General features: G+C 42.0%; 1 protein-coding gene across 2 annotated transcripts; it reads left to right on the forward strand.

The window, feature by feature from the left end:
- Positions 1–129: 129 nt before the first annotated feature.
- Positions 130–24130, forward strand: LOC144529116 (replication protein A 32 kDa subunit-like). 2 transcript variants are annotated; one of them, XM_078268067.1, is made up of 9 exons: positions 130–142; positions 236–276; positions 352–489; positions 1688–1801; positions 1893–1964; positions 2098–2205; positions 2836–2934; positions 7297–7394; positions 8440–8521. In XM_078268067.1, the coding sequence occupies exons 1-9, from the start codon at positions 130–132 to the stop codon at positions 8519–8521; spliced, it is 765 nt and encodes a 254-aa protein (XP_078124193.1). The 2 variants fall into 2 exon arrangements, 1 of the variants encoding a protein (XP_078124193.1); XR_013502956.1 differs by lacking the exons at positions 130–142; positions 236–276; positions 352–489; ... (3 more) ...; positions 7297–7394; positions 8440–8521 and adding an exon at positions 23210–24130 and having other exon boundaries at positions 1888–1964.
- The last annotated feature ends 246 nt before the right edge of the window (positions 24131–24376 follow it).

The raw sequence follows: 24376 nt of genomic DNA on the forward strand, positions 1-24376 counted from the left end.
TTAGCTCTATTGTCCCAGTGCTTCCAGCCCCGACGTGTTCGTGTACTGCCTTCTGACGGTCCGGAAGTCTCAGGGTTTTGCTCTAAATACCTGTAGCTGCCAATGTGACAATATTGAAGATATTTTGTCATGTGGAACCAATGTAAGTTAGCAAATATAGAAGTCACCCGAACAACAAAAAAAAAAACCTCAAGTCTTTGTTTGAATATGGTTAGCATGTTTTGCTTTTCCACAGCTTGCAGTCAGCCCTCGGATGGGATGCCCAGCCACAAAGCAGTGAGTTCACAGGTGCTTCTGTCTGTAAGTGAAATACTATGCAAGGGCCTGAAGAAAATGTGTTCCTTCATGCAGACTGTAATGGATTCCTCCTCCCTGATGTTGCCACAGAGGACAACTCTTCTGATTTTGCCGTGCACAGTGTCTCAGCTGCTGTCTGCCTCTCGGGGCAACGACAGAACCTTTACAATCTGCAACTGGGAACTCAACCAGGTATATGCATTGGGTTGCTGTGTAATGAAGGTAGGTGATAGAGATATATATATATAGATAGATAGATAGATGAATGAAATAAAATTGCCATTTCACATCTATAATGTGAGTGGCAAATTCTTCATCTGCTGATGAAGATAATGTGATATGATTGAAAGCTTGAGAGCACATTAAATAGATCTTGAGGTGAGACTGGTTTGCCAACTGCTGTTCCCGGAATGTGAAAATGTCCAGGTTAATTAAAAGTTTTGATTTTGGAGAGGCAGGGGTGGGGGAGAAAAAAATATTGTAACATTCCACTATAAACGTGGCAATGGATGTTAAAATAAAAACTTTAAAGGCCATCAGTGTGATTTTGAAATGGTAAATGATGTACCAATTGTGTGTTCTTGGGTGTCATTCAAAATCCTGGCAGTATACTTCTGCCTTTTTCACTTGTAGGCATAGGCGTAGATTTCGGGGGAGATGCAGGGGGTATGTAGCCTGGCTCCGCCCTCCTACGTATGTACGCTCAATTTTCATTTCCCTTCAGTACTCCGTCTGGGTTTGCGGTATATTCTTGAGTTTTCTCCAGCCAAATTTTTGGCGGTCCAATCAGCGAACAGAGGGAGTGGCTGAGAACGATGACGCTGAGGTCGTGCGCTAGTTTGAGTTGTTTCCGTAATGGCGGCGGAGAAAGATGTGAGCGAAGCCATTCAGTCCGTTGTGGCAACGCTGCCGAATATCCAGAAGTTAAATCCTTCTTCACCTTGTCGGTCTCCCCTCTTGTTGCACATGCGCGTGAAATACGTCACGACCAAACGTTAGCGATTGGTTATGGCAGATCCAGAGTGGCTCTGGGCAGAGCCAATAGTTTTAAACTTCAACAGAGTACCCGCCTTCAAGGACGTTAACACTTGCCAATGGAGAGTGGCCAGACTCTCTGTACAAATGACATGGACCAGAGTCTGGTAGGACCAGGCTAGTGGACCAGAGTCTGGTAAGACCAGGCTAGTGGACCAGAGTGAAAAATAAAGACGTGATTTCATGTCTTTCAAATAAATATAAACTTTTGAGCTTCTGGCTTTAAGCAGAAAATTAAGAGTTTGAAACAAAATCTATGCCCTTGCTTGTAGGAACACATGGAATGTGTTAAGTTGCCAAATTCTTGAATGGAATTTGGTCTGAGGATAACTTGTTGTGCTTCCTGTCGCTGCAGGTGTCTGTAGTGGGCGTCATCCGAGGATCGGCTCCCTTTGTGACAAACATCCAGTACTCTGTGGATGACATGACTGGTCCACCTTTAAATGTGAAGCAGTGGGTTAACACAGAGGCCAGTAGCATCAACGGGAATCTAGAAATCATCTAAAGAAATGTGCACTTTTTTTGCTAAATAATAAAGTTTCAGATTGTGTTTCTCACAGGACTGTGCTCCGGCGAGATGTGCTTCTCCTGGAACGTATGTGAAGGTGACCGGAACCCTACGCAGTTTGGATGTAAGCAACACAAACAAAAGGTTTCGAGATGATGGGCTTTAAAGGGACGTGAGCATTGATTTTTGTGACAATATCTGTGCCTCCTCCCTTTTTTATTTTTTTTATTTCTTTTTTTTTATAAATGTTGCATTAGGGTCAAAGGTCATTGTTGGCAATGGACATTCGTTGTATCAAGGACCTCAATGAGATCACGTCCCACATGTTGGAAGTGGTACGAGCACACATGCAGCTTTTTGGAAAGGTACACAAGCTTGTGGAAGGTTTCGACCATGTAACAGGATATTCTACCCTTGATTTTTGCATACTCGTACGGTGGCCGTGAGAGCTCAACATGCTGCAAACTAAGAAAATGTGCAAATAGCCTTCAGGAAACATCATCAACGTGCTGCGTCAAGCTTAGCGTCGCCCAATACGATTATCGTTTTTAATATTACAAATTGTAATCTTTTCTTTCTGTTTTGTTTTCATAGAAAAATTTTAAGTATAAGTGGCCTAAAAATAACTAACGTGTTTGTCAGGCACATTTCATCTGCTGAAATGATTTTCCCTTTCCTTGTTAAACTACAGCGCTGATGCGGCCGCACACATGCGCAGTAAACGAGCACTGCTCTAGTGTTTTCAAATGTGTAGTAAAATTGGTGAAGAGGTTTCTTCATCTCTTTGTGTCATGTCTATTTGCATGTGTTTTCTTTTCATTTTCAGTGCGTTGAGCTCTTAGGGCCCCCGTATCCTTGAGTTAAGAGTTGCATTTGAATCATTTCAGGTTCAGGTATTTTGTAAATGGCCTCAGCTGGCCTGATTTTGGTCTCTGCCCTCTTAACACTACAAAAACCCATTTTTTGATTTTTCTCCGTCTGTTATGTTTATCCAGGCATTTGATGTGAATATGAATACCACTGTCGTCAGCCATGGTGACAGTGAACATCCTAAAGGTGTCTTACCAAATGGTTTGTCCACCATCCAGGGTCAGGTAAGTGAAATGGGTGTAAAGGTTCAGTTCACCCATTGTGTTCCCCAATTTGTGTTTAGTCCTCATTTCCCTAGTCTATATTGACAACGTTTCATTTCCCGTATTGCTCCGGTGCCGCCGGAAATGTCCCTAATTTTCAGCTGGATATCCGTTGCCTTCCTCTTTCTTTGTGTTGGCGTTCTAAACTCCGGTGGATTTATGAGGACTATGACAGGTGGTAATTCTTTAAATAGATTGGTTGGAATTGGGTCTAATGAAGATGTGGTGGATTTAGAGGCGTAACTATGCTCATGAATGATTCTGGGGAAGCCATGGTGAACTGGGTGAGAGTGCCAGTGGGTTGGGCTATTGAGTCTGTGTCAGCCTCAGTGAATGAGGCATCAATCATATCCGTTATTGTACTTCTAATGAGATCAATTTTGGCCATAAAAAAATCTGGAACGTTTTCAGCAGTAAAAGTTGACTTTGTTACAGTGCTATTACGTGTGAGACTGGCGACTGTTTTAAAAAGAAACCTCGGGTTATTACTTTCAGAGTTAATTAACTCTGAATAGTAAGCTATCCTGGCACTCAACATTGCTTGCTTATAGATCTTAAAACTGTCCATCCATACAAGAAGGTGGTCCTGTAGTTTAGTCGTCCTCCACTTTCGCTCAAATTCCCTGCAGCTCTTTTTTAGTGTACGAATATTGTCACTAAACCATGTGGCTAGTTTAGACCGGGTTCGTCTCCGAGTTTTTGGGGGAGCGACGGAATCCAATGCCGTGGTTAAGGCACTGTTAACACTGTCAGATAAGTCATCTATGGAGGCGGCAGCGCAACAGGAGCTTAGAATGTCTGGTAGAGTCTGGGCCATCATAGATTTGGCAGTACTGTCGATTCGACGATATGTATAAGTTCCAGGGTCAGGACACATTAGGATATTAAAATAGACATTAAAAAAGATACAAAAGTGATCTGAGATGGGAGTCTGCTCGATAGAGGAGATATCAGCATTTACTCCGCGTGTAAAAACTAGATCTAGTGAGTTCCCACAGTTATGAGTTGCACCATTCACATGTTGGACAAAGTCAAGGCTATTAACTAGGTCCATGAATTCCCTAGAGATCACCGTCATTAATATGTAGGTTACAATAACCCATTAACAGCACAGTGTCATATTTAACCAGCATATGGATAGCAAATCTGAGAATTCCGAGAGGAAATCGGAGTTGTGTTTTGGGGGCCTGCATGTTGACAGAACAAGGGTGCTTTGAAGGGCTCTAACAACAACAGCTAGGTATTCAAAAGTGGAAAAGTGGCCACTTTTGTACAGTTACTGGCATCGGAGAAGATGGCGGCAATCCCACCCCCTTTTCTGCCTTGCCTTGCTGAAAACAAGAAATTGTATTCTGGGGGGGGGGGGGAAGCCTCAATGAGAACTCTTGTGGCAGTGGAAGATAGCCAGCATTTAGTAAGGATAAAAAAAACTAAGTTATGTTCAATAACAAGGTCATTAATGTACACAGTTTTACTGGACATTGATATTATGTTCGGTAGTGAAAACTTTAAGGGGTCTGGGGGCCTTATAGCAGAAAGTGCAGACGTAGACTGTGAAGGTGCAGCTCCCCCGCCAGACACTGGCAGCGCTGTTCAGGCGCCTCCGCCTGGTTCCGATTATGAACCGGCAGAAGAAACGGGAGAAATCAGTGGGGGGCAAAATGTCAGGGGTGGGGAGTGTAGGCTGGTTAACGGGCCTTTACTTTGGCAAGTTGCTAGTCAGTCTAATCTAGGTGGGAGGTTGACAGCAATACAATTAGTGAAATTGGAAATTAACTGTCTAGACCCTTTTCTGTTAGGATGTAGCCCGTCTAATCTGAATAGCTGTGGTCTCGACTAAAACGTGTCGAAATGACTAACATAGGCCAGGCCTGTCGCTGTACAGAAATTGATGCAGGCTGAATAGTCTACTGAAACGTTCTTTTCCATGTGTGATCGTTGGCAGAGGACCTGACAGAATGCAGGTTCTACCCAGGTTCTCGACGGTACAGGTCAGGCGCTCAAACTCCTGTTGAAGTTTCACCGATTATCTTGACATGACGTAACACATACCAGCATGGACAATCGCGGTGTGCAGAGGGATGATGCTCAAGTAACAGTGGGAGAAGTTTGATATAGTTTTGGACCTTACCGCCCGAGAAACTGTAAATAATGGTACTGGGACAATGGAGTCCCCGATACACACGATTTCAGGGGCCTCGCCACTGCAATTCCTGATTATCGGCGGGTAATAATTCACCTTGGTGACCACATAATCGTTTTGTATTACCTATTTTTATTAGCCATTTCACACAATTCAGAAAAACAAAATGTGCAGGAACTATAGGCTTGTGTTTATAGTATTATGAATGAAATGTTTGTTTTTTGGAAGAAAGTCGAGGTGTGACTGACTTTAGCCCACTAATTCCATTAGAGTATTGCTCTATATGGTGGATCCCCCGTTCCCCCCCTTGTCTGTTCTATTTGGGAGACCCAGCGGTGAACTGTGCCCTGCGCCCCTCTCCCCTTTCCCCTTCTCACACAGCTTTTGTGCACGGCACCTTCTCAGTAAGCAGGGGCGCCTGTAGCTGCAGGGGGCACCAATTTGCCAATTCCCCACAGAGTGAAATGATAGATAATCAAGGGGGTAAGCGAGCATCAGGAAAGCGTACCTCCTATGGGAAAATTCTGAAGCTAACAAGCATCACCTTCTGCTAGCATCCCATTGACTCCTTCATTTTGGCGTCACTTTGACAGAGAATAACTTTACATCTGAAGCGTTTAAAGACTCTATTTGTCCGTTGTTTATTTCTAAAGAAACACGACAATGTATAAAAGGCTCCATTACGCGACTTTCTGTTGCACTGTAGAGAAATTACCGTACAGTAGAAGCTCGCAGGCAATCGGGGGGGATGTGGAGGCATACAGTCAAGGGAGAAGCACATAGAGAGTCCATGAAAGCATATTTCAGCAACGTTTTTGCTCCTGCTTCTACGGTCATGGACAGCTCCTACTCATACTCTCCGTCTCTGCTAGATTTGGAATGATTGAGATTTCTCTTGGCACAGCTACCAGAAGACTTCCAACTTTCAGACACGTTGCTCACGTCACATCTACGTCTTCAAGCTCAGTTGGAGGCTGCTCAGTAACGCTCAGCCATCACCGGAAAAGTGCTTCTAATTGACCTCACTGGTCTCCGTCGAAGTCTACGGCGTCGCTGTGTCCTTTTCGTTCACTGTCTATGTAGATAATGGAAAACAGCTTCGCGGCGCAGAGGATTTTTTTTTTTTTTTCAAGCGCTAGTGCCGCCCCCAATGTATCATGAATAAATGCCGCCCCGGGCGGTTGTCCGCTTCGCCCGTGCCAAAAAACACTACTGGTTGTACTAACGTTACTCGGTACGTAACGTTAGCTTAGACCTCACAACGTTATTGTTCATAAGACGTGACATGAGTGACACATGCGGGTAGGCCAAGGCGAGAAGAGGGAGATTAGCTAACGTTAGCCAACATATTTATAAAAAAGTCACATTTGAATAGTACTGTAATTTCAGCATTGATTTTTTTTTTTTTACTGATTTTTTTTTTTTTTTTTCTTTTTACTATTCGAATTATATTCGACTTTCGGTATTCGTTCCAACAGCCCCATATCATCACATACCCTTCACCATACCCCCCACATCATCACATACCCTTCACCATACCCCCCACATCATCACATACCCTTCACCATACCTAGAGATTGGCATGGGGTATTTTCCATAAAATCATCTCTCAATGCAAATCCAACCAGCTATTAGGCTAACTGAAATAAACCATGTCAATCTCTAGGTATGGTGAACGGTATGTGATGATGAAGGGCTATTTTAATTCCAAAGGCCAAGGGAACTTTATCAGGATCATAGTATCCAGGATCCATGAAATAACTGGCCTTTAGAAATAAAAATCTGCCTGCCTCTATGGGGATTTAACACAGGGGTGTCTATACTTAGAACATAGAACATTTATTTATTTACGATACATTATTCATTCACAAAGAAAATTGGTGTCCTTAAAGGTTGGATTTTTCTTCATTTTTTAATTAAGGCATTAAGATCAATTTCCAAAAGATGATTTTTTCTTTTTTTTTTTATTCCTCTTTTTAGTCCACTTTAGCATGGGTTAATAAACATCGTTTTAGAAGGCTCCACAGTAGTGTCTTTTTAGGAACTCACTGAGGACAGCTTTCACTATAGAAAATAGTCCATTATAAAGACACTGATGACAAAAATGATTGTGCATTTAGTGAGATGCCATATGACGGCACCACGGGGTTGGAAAGTAATTAGTTGATTTCCTGTGTAAGGTGATGCATGTGATCCGGAGGTTCTCTGTCAGCGATATTGGCATCGAGTTCCATGAACTGCAGTCCCAGCTCAACTACCTCAGCATGGGAGACCTCAGGTACCTCTTGACCTCACTCATCTCTGGATAGAGGCACGCTGGGTGATGATAGGCCACTTAGACCTAGTCCATATCGACGACGTTCCATTTCCGGGATTATTCAGATAGCGCTGGATGTCCGTCCCCTTCCTCTTCCTTTGTGTTGGCGTTCTAACCTCCAGTGGATTTGTGAGGACTATGGTTAACTGCTCCTCAGATCTCTGCAGGGTAAATCCAGACAGCTAGCTAGACTATCTGTCCAATCTGAGTTTTCTGTTGCACGACTACAACTACTTTTCAACGTACTCATGTTCCACCAAAACAAGTTCCTTCCCGAGGCTATTTTGCAGAGGCTCTGTCATTGTGTCCGCTTAGCGCCACCCAAGACGATTGTGATTGGTTTAAAGAAATGCCAATAAACCAGAGCATGTTTTTCTTCAATCCCGGAATGCTGTGTGGACTAGCAAGACCCTCCTCCACAGCGCTTTGGAGGAAGGTCTGGCAATGCGAGACTACATGGGACCCAACACACATCTCGCGGGAGAGGGTGGTTTTAGGGGCTGTGACTGGGAGCGGGCTGTCGAAAAATAAAGTGCTGTAACTGACTGCCGAACTGAGGTTTGCCTAGCTAAGTTTAATAAGATAATCCGCAACGCACACGTTGCATCCAGTTCAACACCAGCCAAACATTACACGCGGTGCACGGCTATGGAAGGCTTGTATCATGTGGACACGCCGACAGTTTTGTTGTCATTACTTAGAATTCCTCATGGGGGTGGCAGAATTGAGTGGCAGTATTCTCCAAAAACACCAGGGGGTGTACAAACAAAATAATCTGTGAATAAGCAAGAAGTAGTAGAGAAGAAGAGATTGTAAGTAAAGGAAAGCAGGCTGCCTGGCAACAGAAGTAAACGCATCCATGAAAACCCCGACGTACCACAAAACATTTAACATAAACATTTATCTACTCTAATCATTAACGTATCATACTGCACACTTTATTATCTGATACTGATTGTCAAAGAGACGCAACCTAAATCGGCAACCTGTCTCTCTTTCCGTACAGAGCGTCCCTGACGTTTCTGATAAATGAAGGCCATGTCTTCTCTACCATTGACGAGCATCATTTCAAGTCAACAGTGCATTAGCGGGCTAGCTGGAGGCATCACAGTCCTGGATCTGATCAGGATGTACCCACATTTTTGGAGTGACATACATCTGTTTTTGGTTAAATTTAGTAAGTTATAACTAGTATTGTAGCTGATGGCTTTGTTTGTCTTGGTCTAAATATGTTATACCCTGTGGGATTACACAAACAGGGTTTATAGTGTATAGAATTACTGCCCTGATGTATTGCTCAGGCTTCTTTATGTTTGACCATATACTATAAATATATATATATATATATATATATATTTTTTATTTCTAAGTTGTATATGTGTGCTGAATGTGCCTGTACCCTGCAAATGTTTTCATGTTTGCTGTATATAAAGGGACTGTGATTCATCATCAGAATCAATCAGAATACTGTATTGATCCCCTCGGGGATCATTTGCAGTTGCTCACAGTCTTGTCTTGTCTGTTGTCTGTAGCAGGTCTGATTTATATGAAGTGATTCTTGGTGTCTGTAAATGTACTGTAGACATGCTAAGCCATATTGGCAGCTATGGATCATTCTCCATATACATTTCTTTCACAGATGACAAGGGAGTTACAATCCCAGGTGTAAACATTGTGAAGCATGTACAGTGGGGCAAGTAGTCAGCCACCAATTGTGCAAGTTCTCCCACTTAAAAAGATGAGAGGCCTGTAATTTTCATAAGTACACTTCAACTATGAGAGACAAAATGAGAAAAAAAAAAATCCAGAAAATCACATTTTTTAATGAATTTATGTGCAAATTATGGTGGAAAATAAGTATTTGGTCAATAACAAAAGACAGCCCCTAAGCATAATGTTTCCACCCCCATGCTTCACAGTAGGTATGGTGTTCTTTGGATGCAACTCAGCATTCTTTCCCCTCCAAACACGACGAGTTGAGTTTTTACCAAAAAGTTCTATTTTGGTTTTATCTGACCATATGACATTCTCCCAATCCTCTTCTGGATCATCCAAATGCTCTCTAGCAAACTCCAGACGGGCCTGGACATGTACTGGCTTAAGAAGGAGGACACGTCTGGCACTGCAAGATTTGAGTCCCTGGCGGCGTAGTGTGTTACTGATGGTAGGCTTTGTTACTTTGGTCCCAGCTCTCTGCAGGTCATTCACTTGTGTGGTTCTGGGATTTTTGCTCACCGTTGTTGTGATCATTTTGACCCCGCGGGGTGAGATCTTGCATGGAGCCCCGGCTCGAGGGAGATTATTAGTGGTCTTGTATGTCTTCCATTTTCTTATAATTTCTCCCACAGTTGATTTCTTCACACCAAGCTGCTTACCTATTGCAGATTCAGTCTTCCCAGCCTGGTGCAGGTCTACAATTTTGTTTCTGGTGTCCTTTGACAGCTCTTTGGTCTTGGCCATAGTGGAGTTTGGAGTGTGACACTGTGAGGTTGTGGACAGGTGTCTTTTATACTGATAAGTTCAAACAGGTGCCATTAATACAGGTAACGAGTGGAGGACAGAGGAGCCTCTTAAAGAAGAAGTTACAGGTCTGTGAGAACCAGAAATCTTGCTTGTTTGTAGGTGACCAAATACTTATTTTCCCGAGGAAGTTGGAGAAACAGCTAGCTGATGTGGTATTAGCTAAAGTGGTTAGCACACACCAAATGTTTCGGCCAATGACGTAGAAAGCCCTGCCCATTTTGATCACCCGGAGACTGAAGGCAGGTTACATTCAGAAACCGTATCTCACTCAAAACAGCGTGGATGTTTTTTTTTCCAAGTTTGTATGTGTGTGGAAGCACCAGAGACACAAAATAACACCCCAAATTTTTTTATTTTTCATAATATGGGCACTTTAAGAAAGAACCTCAAACAGCTGTAACAATGTACACACAAGTTTGCAGATAGTTTATTTTTTATCACAGTACACTAGTATTAGTGTGCATCTTTTGTTATGCACTACTACCATTATAGACTAATTTAAATTTAATTTTCACTTAATTTTTTAAGTGCATGCCAGATCATCTATGAGCAACCGAAACCCCTTTTGGACAGTGAAATCTGGAGGGGCTGCATCTGACAAGTCTATGTAACCTTCTGAAACACTCAGGCCTACTTTAGGCTGTGATTGGCCAGGTGTGCAGAGGTGTGAAAGTAAGGCCACTTTGTGTTCTTCACACACCTACTTTAACCCTCTGAGGACCAAAGACGCAGCGGCGCATCCAAACGGTTTGACAAAACTCCTGCTCAAAATGCGAAATAACAAACTTTCATTTCAGACATTTATTTACTATTTTTAACCAAAGACTTTGGTAAACTCATTTCAATCACCACTTACAACACATCATAAGTTAAGGTTTGTTTTCAAAAGAGATTTGAGGACTTTCGAAACGCCAACGTTTCAGCTTTAGTGTCAAATGATCTCTTTACACATTGTTTTAGGAAAAAAATCAGGTTTCTCTGTACAGAATGCTGAGTTTGTTCTGAACATTTTGATATGAAACACACGGGGATCAGTTATATGCAAATACCTTAAAAGGTACATTTAAGAAGATATATGAAATTGCTGTTCAGACCTTAGAGGATTAATCACCTTTCATTTGAACCATGAATGATTTCGAGAAATAAAATATATCTACTAAGTGGATTAGCACAACATTTTGTAAAGAAATTCATGGTCCCCCCCCATTTGATAATCCCCTGACTTTTTCATTGGAAATATCTAGGTTCAGGGTGAAATTTCTCAATAACTACTAGATAGATGCCATGAAATCCCCCATGATTAATTGTAATAACTTTGGTGATCCTCTGACTTTTCAGTGCCATCAACATTTAAATTGTCCACTATGTTGGTTTATGACTAAAGACCTTCCATCAGCCTCAGCTATAGTGTTAATGAGCAATTTTGAGCATGCTAACACGGTATCTACTCAACGACGGCCAACATGACAAACTTTCCTGATACCTTTTAGTGTGATTTATGGTCCTGCGGAGGCGCCACACAGAGCTTTCGCCGTAGCCTACGTAAGTGGCCTGAAGTTTATACTTGTGCGTTGGTGTGTGCTTCAATCACTTTAACAAAATAGCAGGGCCGGCATGTGTGTGCGTGGGGAGTGTGTGGTAGAGAGAGTGACGGTGATTAGCTTACCGCCTCTAGAGTCCTAGTGAGAGAAACAAAGTGTCTCCCCTGTTCTTTCTGACCACGGTGGGAAATCTGGAGCAGGAAAAGTTAACCCTCTCCTTGATTTCATGTTTATGGAGAAGGAGAACCAGGAAATGAGTCGGGGGGGGAAATGCAACGCTACCAAGCCACGGCTGAGCAACGTTTAGTTAAAATTTTTCGAGAGGTACACGTCAGGCTACGGCGTAGGTTCGTATCTCCACGTACCTACGTACGTAGCCACGGCGAAGATTTAATGCAGAAGCACAAATCACGCTTAAGTAAGAATGTTCTCCCCTGAAAAACGCCCTCATTGCCTGTTCAAGCAGCAAGTAGTAGTATTTAGGCCGTAGTATTCATGACGGGAGCAAAGCAGGTAATTTCCGCATAAGGTTAGAAGGTATGGGTGGTGGATCGGTCAAACAAAGGACTTTCACCCTTAAACCTAACCAAACTGTGACAGCTTCACTTTAACAACAGGTTAAAAACTGACCGTTACGTTCTCTGGTTTAGATATGAGGTTGTATTTCCTGCCACCGCTAGGGGGCGCTAATTTATTAGACGCTCCTGTGGGTCGTATTAGAGGGTAGGAATAAACAAGCTATATAAGCCTCACAGAGCCCCTAGCATGTCAGTAGGCCCTTAAGGGGTCATAATGCAGGTATAGACCTGCTATATAAATACTGTAGAAGTATCAAATTCCACAGAGAAAGGCACACAGCCTGTATTCAGAAACTGTGCCTTTTAAACGAGCCGGCAGGACTTTCGTGCAGTTTTGATGTCACAACTCAACTATACATATATAGGTAGAAAGTGTCGCTACAGTGCCGTTACTGTCATTCCCCAGCTGCAATGAAGGTGCAGAGACTCTGAGAGCACATATGTGGAAGACCAAGAAATGCAGACCAATCAGAGCAGACTGGGCTGTGTAAGGAGGGGGGGCTTGAAGAGAAAGACGCATTAAAGTATTAAAACATGTTCTGGTAGAAATCCTACATGTCTGAACCTGAAAATGAGCGTGATATGGGACCTTTTAAATAGAATTATCATTTAAACAGATTTTTTCTAGTCCAGGTTGTGGGTTAGATGGCAGACGATTGCAAGCTGCTCCTAAAATGTACAATTGTAAACTCTTGAAACTTGATGTGAATGTATTTAGTCTCTAGTCACAGAACAGATGCATTCTGGTCCTTTTTAGAGGATTTTCCACACAGAAAAATGTAAGTAGAAACAATCATTGCAATTTTTTTAATGCCATCTCTGCTATTTGTTTCTTCTCAATGTCTCACTGTTGTCCATTAGAACAAAGAAATAAATACAATGGGCATTTGGCCCTGGCGTGTCTTTTTTAGCGCCTGGGACTTTCCTGGGACAAATACGAGTGGAACCACACAAGCCCCAGCAGGGTAGACTCCAGCATGTGGTTCAGGGCGTCTACGCGGGTCTACATTGTTAGGGAAAAACCCCAAACCCAAAGCAGTAGCGCACCAGGGGAGCTGATGGCAGGGGAGGGTGAAGAGCTGAAAGGCCTGCTGGGATTGCCTGAAGAGCCAGATAGATGTCTTTGTTTGCTGCTGTCGGTTCTGAGCAGGGTCTTAAAATAAAAGTCTGGATTGAAAGAAAGCCAAAACTCTTCATTGTGAGCAGCTTCAAACTCCAAATGCAACTGCATTTCTTGGGATCTGACAGAGCTGAAGATTGACAGCTATAGAGGCATTCATAATGTATAGCTTACACTGGTTTTCTTTTTAGACAAATTATTTTATGCCTCTTTGGCTCATATATATTTTAAAATAAGATTGTGTTACTCTTCTGTACTAATGTGGGTTTCAAACCTGGGCTGCATGGACATCCAGACGCAAGACAGAATAAGCAAAAACTTTATTTGTATAGCACTTTTCAAAAGAGTGGTGTGCATTAAAAACAAGATCCATTATTAAAATATAAAGGAGGATGAGCTCCTATGTGTCCTTCAGTAATGAAGAGGGAGGGAAGTCATCAATCCAGCTGCGTACTTAAATATTCATACAGCAGTTTGTGTGATATCTTACAAAAATCAGAGGTGTGTTTTGGGCGTAACATGCAATAAACCAATCAGAGATCATCTCCCATTCCCTTTAAAAGCCAGGCGCGTTTGGACCTTGGAGCATTGCTGTTATGATGGAGGATTTGCACCGTAATATTTTTATGTTTAATTTTTTGCATGTGTGTGTGCTGCTGTGCGTCCCTGTGTGTGTAACAAGCATAGTGTGCGCGTGCTGTGCACGAGCCTAGGAGCATTTTACAAATTTGCTGTTATAATAACAATGAAATGCTGCGTTATTGACTTTAGACCAGGTTTTTGTTGGTCAATGGCGTGATCACTTTCCGCTGCCCCAAGATAGCAATACGCCCAGAACGCACCTGAACACACCTACCTGGAGCAGGTGCATTTGTTATTTAAAAGACGCGGGCGCTGGACGGGAAACTGACAACTGCATCGATCTTAAAGTAGCAAAGACACTTGCGTCAGGCTTTGCGCTGCGCCGGGTGCAAGATAGGGCCCTGTGTTTCACAGGGGAAACAAACCAGTCTCCTGGGTTAAAGTCCTATGTTTTTGGACCCATCCACCACCCTGACCTTCTCCATAGGCGGACTGTGACGCTTTTATACTATATGACCCTGACTTCCTTTGCTCACGTCAAAATTACTACAGCACATTACACACAAGAGGTCGCTGTCTAACAACAAACGTCAATATAGAGGCATACTCATAGATGGACAGAGTTTTCCATCTCTGGGCCATAAGCACACTCAACTCCTACAAAAACCAAACACAAGCAATATGTTGTTTTCACTGAAATGTTTTTTCTTTTATTCATGCCAGTGTTTCCCATACTACTTGGAAGCCCAAACATCTGGATTCGGTGCATCCCTATGCCAAACAACGGTGTATTTTTTTACAGTGCACACAGAGGAGCTGCCTCCAGCCCCTCCCCCTCGTGAAGTTGTGTGCCGCCTGCATGACAGTGTCAACGTTGCACTTGCTCAGAGAGGCTAATAGTAGCATGCTGCTGCTGGTCTTGCAATGGGATTAACTGTACTAATAAAACCGTAGAAACAACGCGGCTGGTTGTTACCCCTCTCTCCTCCGCTCCATATCTTTATAACGGAGCTAGCTAACCGGCTCTGACTGGAGCTAACCGCTAATCAGAGCGTTGCTAACCGAGCCTTCAGTTCTCCGTGCCTGTCTCCATTAACTGTATTTATGGACCCAAGCCCGAATAAACCCCTTAATTTCATTAAATTATCTGTAAAAGTTTTTAACTACAACTTAGAGGTGTTTGAATGACAGAATACTGCTCAGATTGTAATGTTACTTACGAGACTGAGCTTAATATAAACCTATTTATTAATTCACGGTGTCAGCATACACATTCAGCAGCATGGCTTCACTCACTTCCTCTAATCCACTACTGGCATACTTATATATTGACCAGGTAGCTATGCCAACACTACAGCCACCTAGTGGTTGGAGGTGACAGCAACGTATTACTACACAGATGAGATCTAATTAAGTGCAATAGGACATGTAACGTTAGCTATAGTACAGATAGGGATGCACCAAATCCAGTATTCGGCTTCGGATACGGCCAAATATTGGGCTTTTTGACTGGGGTTTCTGCCGAACCTTAGACTTTTTTTCCCACTGAACCGAACGCTACGCTGGTCGACATAATGACGGCGCCGTTGATTACGGGAAGGTGTTTACGTAGGTGGAGCGTTCAATGCAGTAGGCTGTGAGGAAGTGAAAATGGAACTCGGGAGCAGAAAAAGTGTTGTTTGGCAGTACTTTCAGTCAAAAGAAGGCCATTCAAGTCCAGCTACATGTTCAATTTGCAATGCCGATTAGTCTGGTGGTGGCGAGGACCCTAAACAATACACAACATGGCCGCTGTTAAAACATTTGGTATGAAACATCCGAAAGAATACGAGTTGTGCATGAAGGAATCTACAGACAGCAGCCAAAATGCAGCAACTTCAGGTACGGCAAAGGAAGGACAGTCACAGCTAAAAACTGGTGTTAACCAGACAGTGCCTCTCCCGGGCTGTCAGCTGTTCTCTCGGTAAATGAGTCTCCCTACAGTGGGAGCGGAGCGACCGAACGGCCGGCTGCTGCTCGTTAGCTAGCGTTAGTTTTCTAATTTCACCCCCCCAACATGCCTTCATCATACTCCGGTTAGAGAAAATTTGCCAAACAAAATTGTCACTCATCTGGCAAAAGCGATGTGCTTTCCTACGATGTGAAAAGAGCGTGTGGATTCAACATTAAGTTGTTACATTAGGTATTTTAGAGGCTGTGGACGTTGTTTACTTCATTAATGTGTTTACTGTGTTAATGGACTGAGGATGGGAGGAGGATTCGGTATCGGTTTTGGATTCGGCAGAATCTTAACCAGTGAATTTGGTATTCCTTAAGTACAGAACAGCGTGTTTAGGATCCCCAAATCACGAATTAGTACTGTAGCGAGCTACGTGGAAGAAGTCAAAGAGCCAGAGATATTGAAAACTACAGTAGTTTATTTCTATCCTATAGGACACACACTAGATACACAGAGGTCATCAATCTACCCCAGTGTCTCAGTCATGGTAACCCAGCAAATGTAAATAAACATGAACACTACATCAAAACTAAAACCTAGGTAACGTAAATGCATAACGAAAACACTAACAGAACATCATTTACACACTTAAACTAGGACAGGAACTGTTAATAACCTAGTCCCATGATCCTTTGCACTGCCTAGCAGAACAGTCAACACAACGGCATCCTGCCGGCCGTTATAATACACTTCAAAAAACAAACAATGATCTAACCAACAAAATGAACAATAATTAACTTTAGATAGCCCTAGTTTTATATGATTTAACAGGAGTTAGGAGGGAACAGTGTTGAGATTAATAATAACTTTCTGTTTGGATCATAGTAGTACTACAGGTATTTTATCTGCTGAACCGTTAACATTTGGCACAAAAACCCATTTAATTGACAAAGCACATTATGGCATTTGTTTAAAATTTAACGAGCAATTTCTTGTATTTTAGCAAAATACTGAAAGCAGCAGAAAAGCAGAACTGAGTAGGCTACATTTTAATATCTGTTTCTCACAAGTTATATCATTATCGCGATATTCAACAACGTTAGGGCATATTACACATTTTCCTCATATAGTGCTGCCTTAAAGTGTAACTCTCACCAAAATGCAACTTAGGGTCTTTTTGTGAATGTAGCTGAGTCAAACTTTCGTTTAAAAGCATAATTAGGACAGAAACGCCACTTTTAAGATTTACCGTATTCTCATTTTTCGGTCAAATGGCCTTTTGAATGGGAGAGCTAGGGGCACTTTTATGCTAGCCTCAAAATAGCTATTTTTAAAACACTAAGAAGGCTCGACACAACATGAGACTTTGCTCCAAGTATCACCAGGGGCTCTACACCTTAATGAAAGCATTAACAACATTGTTTGTGTACACAGAGTTTACTAAAAAGAGGTTTTAACAACTCACTGTAGATGTTGTTCTTCCGGTCGCCGTCTATCGAGCCAGTCAGAAATAGTCGAGGGAGGAGAGTAAAGATGGAAAGCTCCTAAAGCTTAGTTCCATATAAATGCACGGATAATTTGTTGTTTTGTTGTTAGTGAAAAACAATATTGACCTTGTAGTTGAAAAAGGAGCCTCATATAAGAATGATATTTCCTCCTATGGAGTCCGTTCTTTCGCATTCAGAGATCGCCTATTTTGGACTGGGAAAATGGCGGATAGCGTAAACAACAACTGCTAACGTGAGTTGCTCAAAACCTTCCTTTTTAGTAAACTCTGGGTACACAACCAATGTTGTTAATGCTTTCATTAAGGTGTAGAGCCCCTGGTGATACTTGGAGCAAAGTCTCATGTTGTGTCGAGCCTTCTTAGTGTTTTAAAAATAGCTATTTTGAGGCTAGCATAAAAGTGTCCCTAGCTCTCCCATTCAAAAGGCCATTTGACCAAAAAACGAGAATACGGTAAATCTTAAAAGTGACGCTTCCGTCCTAATTATGCTTTTAAACGAAAGTTTGACTCGGGTAACATTCACAAAAAGACCCTAGGTTGCATTTTGGCGAGAGTTACGCTTTAAGAACTACCCTGAAATTGTGTCAGATGCAGCATAGTGTCGCAATATTTTCATCTGTATTAAAAATCATCTAATTAGTTTAATATGTAAATAGCTTTTTCTTTCTAAATGATCTGATAATGTTATGTAGTCATTGTTTATAACTGAACCCATTATAACTAAACCCAGCCCTCACGCACCGCACTGTCACATCCTGTGCCACACACCACCGCAAGTAAAACACCACATGCTTTTATGTTCTATTCCAGTGCAATAATTACATCCATACCTGTAAAATATTTACATTTATCCTAGTGCAATACAAACTCTTCTTGTAGTACAAATTACATTGGATTCATGTATCTGGCTTATTAAGTTTGAACCTGTGTTGTCGGCTCTGGATATTTGCTTAAGTTGTTTTTGTCTTTGTAATATTTGTCCTGTCCTTTATTGCACTGATCGGGAGTAGCGCTCCTAATCTGGTTGTGTTCTGCACAATGGCAATAAAGGCTTTCTATTCTATTCTATGTGGGTCTTAATGAATACATGGGTAATATACAAACTACAATGCATTACTTTTCGTAGTTCTATACAGTGAATGAGGACAGCCTGTGTTTTTCTGGTCACCTTTTCAATTTTAGTAAAATGTTCACTTTGAGCTCTGTTTTGGTTTGCTGCTAATTCGTAGATGTTGGGAGCAGAGTTTGTTGGCTTAAACAAGCTAAAACAGATGCTTTGTACAGCTGAGGTTAGGCGATAACTCTGTCAGTTTGTCACTACGGGCAACCGCTTTCATACTACACATATTCAGTAGGGGGGGGGTGGAGAGAATCAATAGAGCATAGTATCGCAATATTTTCTGTGGCAATACTTTACCGATACATGGCCGCCAGGTATCTTTTATTATATGATTTGCACATAAAAATTAAACCTTTTTTGTCAGTTCGTCTGCTTGACAATCCCATTTTGCAGCAATAAAATTGAAGTGAGATAAACAAACAGATGTTGATAAAGTTTTCCTTTGGGGACATCATTTAAAGTGGGAAAAAGGTAATAAACTGCAATATCTCGCAATATGTTTACAATCGCATTGTGACATAAGTATCGTGATAATATCGCATCGTGAGGCTTCCGGTGATTCCCACCCATAATATTCAGTCATTCATGCCATTATACAGGTGCTGGTCATATAATTAGAATATCATGAAAAAGTTGATTTATTTCAGTAATTCCATTCAGAAAGTGAAACTTGTATAATGTATACATTCATTCCACACAGACTGATATATTTCAAGTGTTTATTTCTTTTACTTTTGATGATTATAACTGACAACTAATGAAAACCCCAAATTCAGTATCTCAGAAAATTAGACTATTGTGACAAGGTTCAATATTGAAGACACCTGGTGCCACACTCTAATCAGCTGATTAACTCAAAACACCTGCAAAGGCCTTTAAATGGTCTCTCAGTCTAGTTCTGTAGGCTACACAATCATGGGGAAGACTGCTGACTTGACAGCTGTCCAAAAGATGACCATTGACACCTTGCACAAGGAGGGCAAGACACAAAAGGTCATTGCTAAAGAGGCTGGCTGTTCACAGAGCTCTGTGTCCAAGCACATTAATAGAGAGGCGAAGGGAAGGAAAAAGATGTGGTATAAAAAAGTGTACAAGCAATAGGGATAACCGCACCCTGGAGAGGATGGTGAAACAAAACCCATTAAAAAAATGTGGGGGGGGATTCACAAAGAGTGGACTGCAGCTGGAGTCAGTGCTTCAAGAACCACCACGCACAGACGTATGCAAGACATGGGTTTCAGCTGTCGCATTCCTTGTGTCAAGCCACTCCTGAACAAGACACAGCGTCAGAAGCGTCTCGCCTGGGCTAAAGACAAAAAGGACTGGACTGCTGCTGAGTGGTCCAAAGTTATGTTCTCTGATGAAAGTAAATGTTGCATTTTCGTTTGGAAATCAGGGTCCCAGAGTCTGGAGGAAGAGAGGAGAGGCACAGAAGCCGCGTTGCTTGAAGTCCAGTGTAAAGTTTCCACAGTCAGTGATGGTTTGGGGTGCCATGTCATCTGCTGGTGTTGGTCCACTGTGTTTTCTGAGGTCCAGGGTCAACACAGCCGTCTGCCAGGAAGTTTAGAGCACTTCATGCTTCCTGCTGCTGACCAACTTTATGGAGATGCCGATTTCATTTTCCAACAGGACTTGGCACCTGCACACAGTGCCAAAGCTACCAGTACCTGGTTTAAGGACCATGGTATCCCTGTTCTTAATTGGCCAGCAAACTCACCTGACCTTAACCCTATAGAAAATCTATGGGATGTGATGCTCCAGACCCAACAATGCAGAAGAGCTGAAGGCCACTATCAGAGCAACCTGGGCTCTCATAACACCTGAGCAGTGCCACAGACTGATGGACTCCATGCCACGCCGCATTGCTGCAGTAATTCAGGCAAAAGGAGCCCCAACTAAGTATTGAGGGCTGTACATGCTCATACTTTTCATGTTCATACTTTTCAGTGGGCCAACATTTCTAAAAATCCTATTTTTGTATTGGTCTTAAGTAATATTCTAATTTTCTGAGATACTGAATTTGGGGTTTTCATTAGTTGTCAGTTATAATCTTCACAATTAAAAGAAATAAACACTTGAAATATATCACTCTGTGTGGAATGAATGTATACATTATACAAGTTTCACTTTTTGAATGGAATTACTGAAATAAATCAACTTTTTCATGATATTCTAATTATATGACCAGCACCTGTATATATGAAAAATATTGATTGTTATTTACTTTCAACAATACCACATTGGACCCTTTTCTCACATGGCTGGTAATTCAATCAGGAGAGACTTTGTTGCAGATATGCAAAGATTTATTGTACATATGCATAATATGAAATGAACAGAGCCTTTGGAGATTAGACTCCATCGCAATTTTTTTAAAGGGGTAGAGAAGCCAAGACATATTCCCCCCGATGGAGCCTAGACACTGGTGATGGTGGAGAAGGAACCTGAAGACCGGACGAAGGAGCCGTCTGCCGGATGGGACTCAGGGTGCCGTGGTTGACGATGACCAGAGGTGGAAGAGGAGGGTTGCAAGTTTGCCTGAAAAGACAGCTGACAGCAATGGAGAAAAGACATTTAAAGCAGGATGTCATGCTGTGATTGGATCGTGAATTTCGTGGCCAATTCTGGTTGGTTTACTGAAAAGTGAACGCCTCTAAACAGCTGAATAGTTTTCGGAAGAGAGAGCGGTGATTAGAAGTCTTCCTGAAAGAATTTGCACTGAGCTTCATTAGAGAATATATACCATTTATGGACTTTTTATGATGACTCCAATCATGGCTGCATGGAGACTTATCCCTCTCCTGGACAGGGCAAACAAATACTGTTACTGTACGCTGTGACCTCAGCAGTTTGATGATTGAGCAAAGGAGAAAAATAAATAGCTATTTAGCCTGAGATTTGAGGCTTTAACTGGTATCTTCCTGGAGTTTGTTTTATGGATACACTGCACTAGTTGGCCTACTTTAGATCAGCTTGAACTGCTGTTGCAGCTTTTTGCAGAAGTTTCCAACTTCGAACTTCTCAAGTTCTTTCTGTCTCAGGTATATTTTTGCCTACCACCCTCTGTACAAATTCTTCTTTGTGTGAATACTATTTGGTCAGTAGCTGATTTACTCATAAAAATAGGAAGAAAAATGTCACACGCCAGGAAAGGAGTAGTAGACATACCTGTAATAGACTGTGACAAGGCTATGAACTGTGGGTGAGGACTGACTTCAAAGGAACTCAATAAAGAAACCGCTATTTGTGACAGTAAAATCAATGCTATTTTTTCTCTCTTTTTCTATTTTTATAGCAGAATGTGGCTTTCTAAGCAAGTGCCATTGTCAGATATTTACGAAACACTTTGAGTGAGAGGGCTTTAATTGATATGACTGTTATTAGAATTCATCTGTGCTTGATATTTGGATAATAAACTATAATCCATACCTCTCACTCGGCTGTGTGTGAAATGATGTGAAGGAGGATTAGCGGGTCTCTGGAGAAATCTCCCGCTGAGCTTACTTTACTTTCATGTATTCACTTTTGTCTGCATGCTGCTGAATGGTCGGTCCTATCTATGGCAAAAAAAAAAGACTAATTAAGTGATTTTTTTTTTTTTTTTTAGCAAACTGATTTTGATAGCATGTCTCTAGCACATGCTAAATGTGTCATCCTCCCCCCCCGAGTTGATCAAATTATTCTCTGAAGATTTTGAGCACCTATCTGTTCTTTCTTTTTGAATTGCGTGCTGATTGGTGACAGGTATTGCGTTTGAAATGGCTCACCCGGCTCGTCTTTTCCAATCCATAATGGCTTTTTGTCATTGCTTTATTTTCCACATTACTGCTGTACTGTGCTCTCTTAACAGCCATTAATAATTGTCCCAGCCACATAATGAAGTGTCTGACAATATGCTGCCTGCTGCTAAACAAGACTCCAGACACCCTTCAGCAGCAAGGCATGCACGCCTAAAATGATGTTGTTTTTCCACCAGAGGGCAACATGTGTACTGTAATCCACAAACAGCCCTTATCCTTCACTCCACACCTCTACATGGAAATCACATTCTTTCTTTACACTTTTTTTCCCCACAATACCATGCCATTGACAGTCTCTTATGTATATAGAAATGCCATTATTAATTATATAATGCAATTATTTTAATGGGAAACCCTCTCAACAGTCTCACTTTTCAGACTGTGTCAGTAGTATGAGACAATGAGGGAAAACAGAAAACTTAAGCTTTGTTTCACTTCACATATTCCCAAAATATGAGTGATGCAATGAAGTGTGCAACATTATATGCTTTTCTGTTCTCCATAAGAAGCTGTAATCTGTATTTTGTGTGCCTTACATGGATTTTACGAGTAGATTGCGGCTGTGAATGAAGCCTACATTACATATCTTCCACCTTTAGGGGTCTCTCAAGCTCTGTGCAGGCCCTGCTGTCTAGCCGGTGCAGATAAATGGCACCTCGTTAATCAAATCTGCATGAGTGCGCTCAGGTTGCCATGGCAATAATTATCAGAGCTGCCTAATTAACTTTCTCAATTGCTTAATGATATACGACCCTCTGAACTCCTTTTCCATTTTTTTCCCTCTCTAATCCAAGTTGTTGTGTTTTTATTCCTCCATTTTCACTCCCCAGTGTTAGCCCGTGACCGCCAAGATAATAGAAATTATAGAGAAATTAAATTCAGCACCACATCATTTCCTCTTGGCCCACCCCAGCCTGTTCCCGGGGCTGAAACCAACGAGGGAGGTGGGGGGTAGAGGTGTCAAACTTCACATGCAGCACAAGCACACGCTACTGAATGCCGACGCATGTATCTGACGTGTGTCTGCCCTGTACAGTGTGTGACTCGCATACTTTGTCTTCTGCAGTGACCTCGTGTGACAGCTGACTGAAGGTTGGGAGCAGCGGCCCTGTCGTCCCTGATCAGCCAGGCGAAACTCCTGAGATACAGCGAGACAGGGGGGAATCGTACCTGGTGACACCCAGCCTGCCATCCTCTGTCACAGCCGGCCTCCCATACTGCCTGCTGCCTTTTCTTTACAGCCTCCTGTCAGCCTGCGGACCCCTCACTGGCTGCAATTCACAGCAATCCCAACTTGTTCTCGGTTAGTTTTTCATATCTTTTAGTCAGAAGCTCAGAAGTAGTGCGTGAAAAAACAACTGAATTGCGCCAGTATTGTCACTGTCCAACTGGTGCCTTTTTTCATAGTGACATGGCAACCCAGTTGTTATTCCCAACTCGTCAAATAGGGAGACGCTTGGTCAACGTCAGCCTTTATTTATTTATTTTTTTACAGTGTATGGTGAGACATTTTTGGATCCTACATTTCCCCGAATGCAACTCAATTAGACGCTCCATGCCTGATAAATGCCCATGTCTTCTCAAACAGTTTGTAACAAAGACTATTAAAAGTATGAAGACCAAGCAGACATAACCAGGGTTCGTGTCCCATTCTTGTCCCGCCTGTCACTTAAATGTACATTTTGTAAGTCCACCAACAGTCTTTTGCTAAACTGTCCTGTTCTTGTGCCGCATCTCAGTTAAACGTTCATTTTTTTAAATGACACCAAATCAAATCAAAAAGTGACACCGAGAGTCTTGACGCTAAAGGAGACTTTTTGCGTCAGTAACACCTGACCAAGCGTCCCTATTTGACGCGCTGGGAGTGAGAATGTGTTGGACATGTAGTTTCATGACAAACAGTAAATTGTGTTCTTGCTTGACCTGAAAATGCGTCAGCTCACATGTATCTTTCTCCTAAACCCCACATAGACTGTCAAAAAATGTTTTTCCACAGTTGGCATCGCATCTTAAATGCCAGCCTGAGGCTACTTTCTTTCAACCCTGGCCACAATCTTTTCCTTACTTTAACAAAGTATTTTTAGTTGCCTGAATTTAACCAAACCTTTAATTTTAGTATTTTAAGTATATAAGTAAGTATTTTAACTTACGTAACAAACATAATTATTTCAACCCAAACCATGATCTTTTCCTAGACCTAACCAAGCAGTTTTCTGTGAGTTCACAACCACAT

The sequence above is a fragment of the Sander vitreus genome, chromosome 14, assembly GCF_031162955.1.
Source record: "Sander vitreus isolate 19-12246 chromosome 14, sanVit1, whole genome shotgun sequence".
Classification (NCBI taxonomy): domain Eukaryota; kingdom Metazoa; phylum Chordata; class Actinopteri; order Perciformes; family Percidae; genus Sander; species Sander vitreus.